Source organism: Hypanus sabinus, chromosome 2 (assembly GCF_030144855.1).
Source record: "Hypanus sabinus isolate sHypSab1 chromosome 2, sHypSab1.hap1, whole genome shotgun sequence".
Taxonomy (NCBI): Eukaryota; Metazoa; Chordata; class Chondrichthyes; order Myliobatiformes; family Dasyatidae; genus Hypanus; species Hypanus sabinus.
Window position 1 is genome coordinate 76,982,135 of NC_082707.1, and position 12,700 is coordinate 76,994,834.

At 38.2% G+C, this 12,700-nt stretch overlaps 1 protein-coding gene across 3 annotated transcripts in view; it reads right to left on the reverse strand.

Annotated features, from left to right (window-relative positions):
- Positions 1-3,199: 3,199 nt before the first annotated feature.
- Positions 3,200-12,700, reverse strand: part of LOC132380151 (cytoplasmic protein NCK1-like) — a 199,753-nt gene continuing 190,252 nt past the window's right edge. For all 3 annotated transcript variants that reach the window (XM_059948779.1, XM_059948788.1, XM_059948796.1), the window contains 2 exons: positions 9,511-10,223; positions 3,200-8,397 (listed from right to left, as the gene is read on the reverse strand). In XM_059948779.1, the coding sequence (XP_059804762.1) occupies positions 8,203-8,397; positions 9,511-10,223 (908 nt within the window). In that variant the 3' untranslated portion in view covers positions 3,200-8,202. The remainder of the gene's footprint in view (positions 8,398-9,510; positions 10,224-12,700) is intronic.

The window sequence follows — 12,700 nt, forward strand, 5'->3', positions numbered from 1 at the left end:
AATCAAAAGCAGAATAAAATCGTCACACAACATATTACATTCACGTATTTTAAAATAATCTACAAAACAACAGCAGTTACAATCACAAATATTTGGCAATGCAATAAAGAGCTAAAAGACTGATGATTATATAATTTATATTTAAATAGAGGGATGTGACCTGTCAAGTCATCTTAACATCAGCTATAGGAAAAATAATGTAATCCCTACAAAGGAAGAATATAGACAAAACATCTTGTATCAACTTCAATAACTTATTTTAAGAAACCAAAGGTTACAGTGAGTGGTCAAAGATAATATGGTCTTTGACAAAGTATCACACAATAAACCAATAATGTGGAATGAAACGCTGAAAAACAGGAAGCAGAATAACAGGCAGATACTCTAAACGGTTCAAAGCAGGAAGGGAGGTCCCCCAGGATCAATGCCGGGATTACCATTGTTTATAACTTGTATTATGTTAAAACACTGGAATCAAAATAGTTTCTAAATTTGAGAACATCAAATTCAGAGAGATGCTCAAAGGTGTAGAAAGTTTATGAAAGATTACAAGAGACTTACAATAATTTAGCAGAATAAATTCAATTAACAAGAGAATTTGAACACTGATAAAAATGAAGCTAGCATATATTACTCAGGAAGTGAGAGTATTGTGGAACAAGAGGAACTGATGAAAAATACATAAATAAGCTGTGCTACAGAAAAGTAAGGCAAAGAAGTAAATGTCCTAAAAAGGATGGAATTTGGAAAGAAGTCAAGTAATTCACAACTTGCAGCTAGCTTTGTTTAGATCATGGAGTGAAGCTCTGGTTGACACTTTATAGAAAGGATATGGAGTTGCAGAAGAGGTTTACGATCATCATACCAGAACCCAAGGTGATAAGGTGATGCAATTAAGGCTTTTACAATAATGAAAAGGTTTAATGGACCCAGAGTAATTGTGGGGAAAAGCAGAACCCCAATCATTAATTTATGATTTTCACTCCTAAAAAAAGATAAACATTTATAGAAACAGGAAGAGAGCGCTAAATTGGGAGTTACGGGAAGCAACCCATTTATCCTCTTTGTTCTAACAATACTCTGTAATGGTAAAAACCATTTCTATAATCTGGAAAATTGAATCCAATAATTCACCATTATTGAAATACCATCTGATCAACAGCTATTTAAACTGAGAATATTTCCTAAACATAAAGAAATCAAACAAAATGGTTTGGGACTCCATGGATGGAATGGAAGCTTTTTTTGATCTCACTATAAATGACGATATCTATCCATTGGTACACCCTCATCTTAAGCTCAAAGTACCGCTGCTATTACTGAATTCCATGAGCACTCTTGATGATATCCTTTGGTGACGTATTCTAAATTTAAATCAGATCAATTGGCTTTCTAAAGATAAATGCAATGATTTCATAATAATAGATAAATTTGAAATACACAAGTTAAAAAATTACAACAAGAAATCCTGGATCTATGAATGGAACAAACCGAGTGATGCCACAACAACTTCTCACTCAATGCTAACAAAAACAAGGAGCTGATTATTGACTTCAGGAGGAGGAAACCAGACATCCATGAGTCAGTCCTCATAGGAAAATCAGAGGGCGAGAGGGACAGCAACTTAAAATGCCTCTGTGTTATCATTGCAGAGGATCAGTCTTGGGCTCAGCATGCAAGTGCAATTATGAAGAAAGCATGAAAAGTGCATCTACTTCCTTAGACAATTGCGAAGATTTGGCATGACATCTAAATCTTTGACAAACGTCTGTAGATGTGTTACAGAGTGTATATTGACTGGTGCATCACAGATTGGTATAGAAAGACGAATGCCCTTTTACAGAAAGTCCTATAAGAAGTTCTTTCTGGATATGGCCCAGTTAACCTGAGGTAAAGCCCTCCCCACCACTGAGCACACCTACACAGAGCTCTGTCACAGGGAAGCAACATTTATCACTAAAGACCCCTATCACCTAGGCCATGCTCTCCTCTTGCTGCTGCCGCTGCCATCAGGTAGAGGTACAGGAGCCTCAGAACCCACCCACAGCACAGGATCAAAAGCAGTTATTATGCTCAACCATCAGGCTCCTGAACCAGTGCAGATAACTTCAGTCAACCTCACTTACACCATCGCTGAACTATTCCCACACCTATTGTATAGGCTCACTTTCAAAAATACATCTCATGTTCTCATCATCTCTTGCTTATTTATTTATTATTTCTTTCCTTTACATTTGCAGTTTGCTGCCTTTTGCATATTGGTTGTTTGGCCATCCTGTGTGGTGTGGTCTTTCATTGATTCTAATAACTTTCTTGGATTTACCTCAAGAAAACAAATCTCGGTGTTGAATATGGTGATACTTGGATAAGCATCTTTGAAAGTACTTTGATAAACGTACTTGAAATAATCTCAAACATATTTCTTTCCTGAATTCCAATTAATACACATGATAAATTAACTCTGACATGAACATCCCCAAGCCCAGCTGCAAAAGGAAAAGAGTTGGTCATGGGACTAGCAATTTATCCCATAAAAACATAGTTATAGAAACTCCGCTGGAAGTTCCAAAGACCCCCTCCATGGGAGAGGAAGGATACAACAAGAAGATGGGATACGCCTGGTGACAACTTGAAAGTCTGTCCCCTGACAGGATACTGGCAAACTATTGTCAGCGGCCTGACTCAGGAGTGGTGATAGGCTGAAGTAATATATGATGAATTGGGGAAAAAAAAATTGAAAATCCGTAAGTAGTGGCTACAGCCCAGTCCATCACAGATGGCCTTACCACCATTAAGCACATCTACAAGATCTGTCGCAAGAAAGCAGCAGTCATCGTTAGCAACCCCCACCATCCAGGCAATGCTCTCTTCTCACTGCTGCTATCAGGAAGGAACTCCCACTACCAAGTTCAGCAGCAGTTATTATCTGTCAGCCATCAGGTTCTTGAACCAGAAGAGATAACTTCACACAACACAACTGATACCACAACCGACACATTCACTTTCAAGGCCTATACAATCTCACGTTCTCTAGTTTATTGCTCATTTATTTTTATTATAATTTTTTTGTATTTGCACATTTCATCCTCTGTCGCACTTGGGCTGTTTGCCTTTGTTGTGTGCATTTGTTCACTGATTCTGTTGTGTTTTTTGTATTATCTGTGAATGCCAACAAGAAAATGAATCTCAGGGTAATATATGGTGACATAAGTATTTTAATAATAAATTACTTTGAACTTTGAAGTAAGAACTGAAAATACAGAAAAAAAGTCAATTTTTGATTAACATTCTTGCCGAGAAAAATCATCAACTTCTAATTTTTTTTCTTCACGACTTATCAATAGTTCCAAATTATAATGATCTATAAACATATTATGCATATTAGACAAAAAGACTTGGCAGCAGAATTATGTCTGTCTTCTGCCTCCTCCCTTCTTAAAGTAAAATTTGCAAATTTCCAGTCCCCTGGAAACATTCCAGAAGCTAGTGATTCTTGAAGGATAACGACTAATGCCTCCATAATCTCTTTAGCTACCTCTTTCAGAATTTACAGAAGTCAATTCAATAACAGACTTAACAATTCCGATCTGCATGCACAATTCTGACATGAGGATACTTGGTGGTTATCCCTTTTTCAATGAGGGAGCCACTGCCTTTTATCAATTAATGTTGTAAACAGATGGATTGAGATTGATTCTGTTATTTAAGCATAGATGGTTATTTAATTTCTCTGAAACTTAACCAAATTAATATTGGGTGAAGTGTTTGTTGAATGTGTCTGTTCCCAAGCTGTTTCCTGCCATCGGAGATAAACCATGTAGTATAGAGAACAATAAGAATGGCTTGGTGCAAATATAACTTCTGCTTAGGGAATGCTGTAAACATTATAAGCACACATGTTCCAATCTACGTGCAGAGCCTGGATGGGCATATATAGATTTAATCTGTTATCAACGTTGGAATTTTGAGTTCAGATATTTCAAAATATGTTTCTTTCTTTAATGAGCAGAGATACCAAACAAACTGGGCACAAAACCATTTACAGTGACAAGAAAAATTTTGTGGACCCTTTAAAAATTACCTGGTTTTATGCATTGAAATGTGGTCTGATCATCTAAGTCACTGTAACAGTTAAGTAATTTGTACTTTTCATGTCTTTATTAAACACATTGCTTAATCATTCACAGTCCAAGCTGGAAAAAGTATATGAATCCTTGTATTTAATAACTGGTAGAAGCTCCTTTAGCAGGAAGGTGGAATTTTAGACCATTCTGCCATACAAAACTATTTCAGTTCATCAATATTTCTGGGATACTTTGCATGAACAGCCCTCTTCAGGAATCAATTGGGTTAAAATCTGGCTTCTGACTTGGCCATTCCAAAACATAAATTTTCTTCATTTTAAAAACTATTCTGTTGATTTACTCTTGTGGTTTAGATCATTGTCTTATTACATCATCCAAATCAACCCCAAGCTATGATGCTCCTTCCACCATGCTTCACAGTTGAGATGAAGTTTTGGTGTTGTTATGCAGTGCACTTTTTCTTCCGAAGATACCAGTGTGCACTTCTACCAAAAAGTTCAACTTCTGTCTATCTGTCCACACAACATTGTCCCAAAAACATTGTGAAACATCCAGGTAGTCTTTTGCAAACTTGAGACATGCTGCAATTTTGTTTTTGGAGCGCAGTGGTTTTCCCTCTGGTGTCCTTCCCTGAACACCATTCTTGTTTTCTATTCTTCTAATAGGGGCACATGATTTTAAGCAAGTTCTAGAGATTTCTGCAGATCTTTTGCTGTTACTCTTGGGTTCTTTCTCACCTCCTTCAGGATGGCACATTGTGCTCTTGGCATGATCCTTGCAGGATGCCCACTCTTGGGGAGAGTAGCAACAGCACTGAATTTCCTTCCTTTGTAGACAAATTCTCTTACTGTGAACTGATGAACACTCATGTCTTTAGAAATGACACCTTTTCCAGCTCCATGCACCTCTACACTTCTTCTTCTAAGGTCCAATGAAAGTTGTTTTGATTGAGCCATGGTTCACATAAATAGATTTTTCTTTAGAAAAGCAGGCTCAGTCCATAACCAGATGTTGCATCTATTTTCTAGGGCAGGGCCCCCCTGCAACTCACACCTCCAATCTCATCCCATTGATTGGAACACCCGACTCCAAAAAGTTTTTGTAGAAGGCATTACCCCAGAGGTTTCCATAATTTTGAACATAGACTACATTTATTTAAATAGTGTATTCAGTATTGATGAGAAGTAATACGATTGTCTGTGTGTTGTAAGTTTAGGCAGATTATGTTTGTCAATTATTGTGACTGAGATGAAGATCAGTCCACATTTTATGAGTAATTAATGCAGAAATACAATACAGGTAATTACAAAGTATTCACAAATGTTTTCTTGCAACTGTGCCACATTAAATCTGTGGCAGTTCCTTCAAAAAAGCAAATGGGGATGCTATCAGTCATTTCCCCAATGTTCTTCAAACTACTAACTTCATTTTTAGTTTCATTCTTACACCTTGTATACTCTTGTAGACTTTCTGATATAGAGTTCTTGATATCTAAATGTGCTTTCTCTTTTATCTCTTATCCTATGCAGCTTAGATCTGTTACTTTGTGCAGGGCAAAAAACTGTGCAAAAAAAAAATTTGGCTTCATAGTATCTTATGCTTTCATAACAGTTATTTCCACTGTTACTTTGTGGAAACATTAACATGAAATGTTCTCTTAATGTCTCCAATTTACCTGACACCAACTTAACTTCACAAAACTATTTGCAGTCCATCTGTACTGAGGCATTTCTAAATAAAGCAAAGCAGACCTCAATTTTGGGACCTTTTTCTTTGCCCTTTTTACATTAAATGTCAGGAAATAAGATCACTAAACAATTATGTTCCCCTTAGCCCTCCCTCCCACTTATCCAACTTTCTGTTCCAAAACTAAGTGAAGAAAATTTTCCACCTCTTGTTATATACTGGTTTTAAAAAATCCTCCATCATTCCAATTTGGGAATTGCACACCCTACACCTTTAATACTGACTGTATCCCAAGCTACATGCACCTCCTGGGAAGAGCATCTCTCTTTCACTTAGTTAGCTTACAATTTTGCAGCATATTTTTCAACAATGTTACGGTCTTTGATTCTTAATTTAACCTAGAGAATCACATTTATTCTAAAATACAATTCCTTCCCATCAAGAGCTACTATCCAACCATTCCTTTACCAAGAGCTACTGCTTAACATTTTCTTTTATTGCTCCCTCAAGAGCCTAATAACCATAGATGTTGTCATCCAGTCACATTTTCATAAAAAACTCCATGTGCTCAATTCACCTGATGTTTTCAGTTATGTAATGGCATGGTATTACAAAGTTCAAGCTGCTAAATTCAGGAAAGTATCCGAAACAATAATATTAGGAGATGATTTACAAACTTTATTGGATTTTATAAGTGAAGAATCATACTTTGAAATAAGCTGCTAAAAGCATGTAGGATATTTGCTGCACCGTACAGCAAAAAAATTTGACTTCACAGTATCTTATGCTTTCATAAGTTATTTTCAACATTTAAAAGGGGGATATATGCATATGATAAAGCAATTTCAATACAAAAAAATTGGATTAGGAACAATATGTGAATGGTTTTTGTATTCAATTTTTTTCTAAAGGATTACAACGATAATGAACATCAAAAGACCAGGGCTCAGAAACCCTTGAATTGCCTAAAATTCAATATATAAAAATATGATCCAACAATTCTCTTCATGGGTTTCCTTGAATTACCTACTGCAATATCACTTCTCTTTTCCGTGACCCACTGCATTCAAAATTAGTGTCAGCACTTGCTGCAGTATCATTTCTATTCACCTGTAGTTCCAACAAGATTCTAATCACTGGTCTTTAACTTACACAAGACAAAGTACAACATTTTTCTCCTGGACCCTTGGGTACAATTTCTGGTATTAATAACATTGCAAAACAGTACAAATACATACTACTGCTTTCAATGGGGTGATAACCATGGGGTGAGTTTGAAATATAAATTAAAGATAAATAATATCATTCAAATTCCTGACACTCAATTCTTTTCCAGCGATGCTATAAAGTGATGTGTGTAGTACACAAGTTATGTGTTATCATATTCATGTCTGAGTAATTGACTGTAACTCTCCCTCCCCACAATACAACAGCTCACTTTCATTGACCAGGATGCACTACATATAGTGGCCTACAGTATATACAATTATAGGTGCTGGGGTCTACGTTTATGCAAATCCACTGACTCGTGTCAAACAAAAATTGATACAATCAGTGACAGCACAATATCTGTTAAATGGCATTATTCTTTACAACTGCATGACAAAATTAAGAGCATAATATATAGTGTATCCTTAATATGAACAAGTACAAATGCAACGGACTTTATTTTAAAGTTATCAACTCTAGTTGAACAATTCAAAGCAGTTCTGTTTACAAATAATCTGGGAGTTAAAGAGAACTAAAAATGATTATTAAAGTTTTAAAAGGTATTGTTGAAGTTGCAGGACATTGCATGATCTACCAAAGTGCAATCCAACTGCAACTTTATTACAACAGTTAAACACAGCCTTTGGCTTGAAATATTGTAAGGCAGAATCTGGTACGTCCACATTTTAGCTTTATTCTGATGCAACTTGCACCCAAAAGAATTCCAACCAAATTAAACCAAAGCCGATTGATATTTTCTGTAAATAATTGAGAAAGGGGCAATTGAGTATTCCAATTTCATCATGCACAAAACATCACATCTCTCAAATTACAATCTACTCAACAAGGTTCTTAAAACACAGAAATAATCAAAGATCTGCAATGAGAATGAAACACATTCCTGGCATTTAGAAGGTGGAATATAAAAAAAGGGTTAAGATGATTGGAAAATTAGAAGCAACTGTTGATAGTATATTCACAATGAGGAGCTCTACCAAAGCAAGGCACAAAAATTCTTTTTACAAACAAGAAAAGCTATTGAAAATTAAACAGCAGTACAATCCAACTAGGACAATAGTTCAAACTGAAAAGTTAAAAGTTGATCTGTTCTTTTATGTCACTATCGCCATTAAGTCGCAAATCATGATCATTTTTCCTTTTCTCCGCTGTTTATTTTTAATTGTTAGGAACAATCCAGTTCAGTGGATCTTTCTCCCCTCCATTAAGATAAAGGTTTCACCAAAAACAATTTCTCGCCATGTTCACTTGTGAAAATTGGCGCCTTTTTGTAATGTTCCACTAAATCTTCCATGCTGTCAAATTTTCGTTGTCCAATGCAGTACAGGCCTTGCTTCAATTGTACCTTGAAGTGCTTATTTTTATTTTGAGCCTTCAAGGACACAGAAAAATCATTTGGCTGTGAAAGAAGTGAAAGCAAACTTGATTAATCCTTTGAAAACATGTTCTGATAATTAGGTCCCATCTTATGTTACACATTGCAAATGTAATCACATCTAAGTATCACCAGATAATAAATGAGAGGAAATAAAATTCAACAATAACCACAATCCAAATTCTTATTTTCATTGATGGCTGCATACCTTAAAAACAAACGTTTAACATTCCTACCCCAAATTATAAAGATTTGTTGTCATGGTTCAATTCATGGAGAGGAATCAAAAAGTGCCAATATTATTTCAAATATATTCCCAAGATGGGAATGGGAAAAGGATGCTCGAATTCCAATATTGGAGGAACTCATTAGGTCAGCCAGCCTCTATGGAGGTGCCTACACCCTTCATCAGGACTGGAAAAAAGGGCAAACACAATGAAAATGTGGGCAAAGGTTTGGAACACAGACAGCTAATAGGTGAATCCAGGTGAGGGGTAGTGGGGGAGGGGTGTGAAAGGGAATGAGGTGATAAGCTGGGCGATGAGAGAACAGTAGGCTATGGAATAAAGACAATGAGGTGGGGAACCAGGGGGAGGTGACGGGCAGGATTTTAGAATGGGAGAGGAGAAAAGACGGGGTGAAGAGGCCACATGAATGAGGGATAACAAAGCTGGGGGGGTGTGGGGAAGAAAGGAAAATAGGTGGTTACATGAAGTTGATGAAATCAGTGACGATGCTGGCGAGTTTGGCAACTACTATGAAGTGTTGCTCCTCCAACTTGCATCTGGCAATAAAGGAGCAATGACAGACATGTCAGCATGGGAGTTGGAAGTGGAATTGAAATTGGTGCCAAGCTGGAAATCCTGGCTGTTGCAGCTGGAGTTGCAAACTATATTCTGCACACTAATATTTTAACGTAAGCCAGTAAAATTCCAATAAATCTAGATACAACCAGCAGTAATAAATCTGGGTACCAATTTATACCACAATGAAGTGTCACTTCTCTTTTGCAAACAATTTGACATCAAAACCCAAAAACGATTATGTAGCAACAGAAGCTACAAATCCTCAGTAAGGATTATTAGAATATGATTAGTAAAATATCAAAATTTTAAAAGTAACTAATCCGTTACTTACCGATGACTCGCTGTCTCGAATTATGAAATCTCCATCAACCCCTCTTTCATTCAGAGCCATTTCTCCTTGGTGCCTTGTAATCTTTCCATAATACCATGGACTACCAGCAAACTTGCCAGTGGTTGCTACTCCTATATAATCACATCGAGGTGGCGTTGGACCAATACTATTGGTTGGTGGTGATGTCGGTATGGTATTCACATAGTTCTTGGGTACCAGCCCTACTTGCCCATCAGCTTTCCGGCATTTCCACCATTCTGGGTCATTTTCTGGTTTCTCAATAACATCCATCACCTCGCCCTTCTCAAAATTAAGCTCCTCCTCATTTGAAGAACTGAATGGGTACAAAGCCTGCACAACATGCAGTACTTTAGCATTGTGTGCATTCATCACAACTGCTAGTCTCTCTGTTAATGAGCTGACAGGTTCTACGGTAGTCCCCTCTGGTTCCTCCATAACATAATTTGAAGGAAACCAACCAGTTTGTCCATTATAACTACCCCTCCACCATCCATCGCTGCATTTTTCCATGACAGTAACTTTGGTCCCTTTAACCAACGAAAGCTCATCATCCCTCTCTGCTGTGTAGTTAAATTTCACATAAGCAGGAGCATTCAAGTCATACAGACGTTCACCATTGTCAGCATAACCATCATTGTCTGCATTGGATGCCGTGTCTCGAATGCTTGGTTTCCGTTTCACCTTTCCAATTCCTTTAAAACAAAGGAGAGAGTGTATTATTGCACCAAATCTGAGAATAAAATCACGCACAGTAGTATATCAAACACGAGTATGAAGCAATGGCGATTCATGAGTATTCTATGGAGACATGTATGGAAACAGCTTCACAGTGTCAGTGAGTGAAACAGCATGTACAGTATGTTTAGTAACTGTTTATTCACAATTAATGAAACCCTCCACTTAATGGAAGTGAACAAGCACTCATCCATGTCACCCGAAATTACAACAGTAAACATTCAAAACCCCTGTTAAGTCAGTCCATGTTACACAGGATTAAACAAGCAATAAACATTACTTGACTAGGTGTAAATCCAAAACATGAGCCCCTCCCCCATTAACTGTAACACATCTTCCACACCTGCAGCGCTACCCGCGGATCACAGCCCGCAGCAAGCTCAAGGGTCAAAAAGAGCAATCGCACACGTCTGTTCATCTTTAGACACCCGATGACCGGAAATCAGGTAACAGGTATCACAGCACACGGCCTGGGACCAGAAACTTGTGACACAGGGAACAGGTGCTAACCAATGGGAAGGGAACCACATACCTCATTAACCAGTACTGTGGAAGTGACTTTCAAACAATGTTAGATTAGCAAAGAAGTTATCTGTTCACATTATACATGCTATACTGCACTGACATAAATACTTGTTTACCATCAGGCAGGAGGTACCATAGCACTAGGGCGGGGGTCGGCAACCCGCGGCTCCGGAGCCACATGTGGCTCTTTTACGTCTGTGCTGCGGCTCCCTGTTGCTTTGGGAAATAATTGGTTGTGGCGACCCTTTTCCTGGCACATCCGAACCGATTCACAATTAGATATCCTACGGGGGTTTGCGAGCACAGAGCTTTGGAGCCTCTGCTCCATGGGGGGCAGGTTGAGGGAGGCTTAAAAGTGAGGCTGAAGATTTCGAATAAAGTTTTTTCCTTCGACTGCAGTTACCGACTCCGTGTCGTAATTTTAGCGCTGCGTGTAGCACACCGCTACATGGTCAGTATTTAATTAAAATGTATTTTATGTTAGTTTGTTAGTTTTTGAAATGTAAATCTAAATTTGAAGATTATGGTGATCTTGTACAATCTAAATAAGACGTTGTGGCGACCCATTTCCTGGCACATCGGAACCGGCTCACAATTAGCCAGCGTTCAGGCTAAGGGAGATAGCCTACGGGGGTTTGTGAGTACGTGTCTTTTGCAGCATCCGCGCCCATGGGGGGCGGGTTGAGGGAGGCTTAAAAGCAAGGCTGTTTAGTTCGAATAAAGCTATCTTTGACTGCAGTTTACTGACTGCGTGTAGCACACCGCTACAACGTGTTTTTATCGCTGGCTGTCCAGAGGGGAGGTGCTGAAACGCTTTGTCGCGTGTCTGGAAGAAGTGAAAACTTTCCTGGGCAGCAAAGGGCTCACCTTTCCTGAGCTGGAACAGCCAGAGTGGCTGGAAAAGCTACACTTCATGGTAGACATGACAGCGCACCTGAACACGCTGAACACAGCTCTTCAACGGGGTACAGCCCTGCACATGTTGGAGGATGTTTTGGCATTCGAGCGCAAGTTGACGTTGCTTGCCAGAGATTTACAGAAAGGCACATTGTCTCACTTCCCCAATTTGAGAGAGTTCAAACAATGTCACGACATGATAAATTCGGAGTATTTACATTCTGCAATCATCGCAATGCAAACATCGTTTGGGAAATGCTTCTGTGAGTTCAGAGAGGAAAAAAACACATCATCCTTCCCGGTCACTCCCCTAAGCATTGATCCATCCCTACTGAATATGACTGCATTGTCAGGTATGAGTCAACCTGACCAAGTATGATAAATATTTTAATTGCCTATTATTTTACGTATATTCATATGTTTTCATTGTTCAGTGAAATAGTCCTTTTATTTTTCAGGTTGACAGCTGGCTGACGTTATTTTTGGTTTGCTGCTGGCGGCAAATTTAAGTTTGGCGTTTTTCATAAATACAAGAAGGACTCAAATAGACGTTGAGTATTTTACCTAAAAGTAACCTTCAACCCAACGTCTTTTTTTCGGAGTTCAAAATGTTTTTGTTGCATGCAGAAATGTAATTTCGTTTTCTCTGCAGGAGTTCATCAATTTCATAAATGCAACACATTATAGTTTGTTTATACATAGCATAAAGGCAAAACAAAACGTTGTATGCAGTGTTATTTCATTTTAAATGTCAAACGGGTTTTGCGGCTCCCAGTGTTTTCTTTTCTGTGGGAAACGGGTCTAAGTGGCTCTTTCAGTGGTAAAGGTTGCTGACCCCTGCACTAGGGTAAGAACTGTTAGGGTGGTTGACAGCTTCTTCCCCCAGGCTGTAATAGTAATGAACTCCCAGCCACCACCCAAGTCTCATCACACATGAAGCACCAGTAACGTTATACCGTTTACTTTGTGTGTCAGCTATACGTACTGCATCCTGCACCTTGATCTGGAGGAC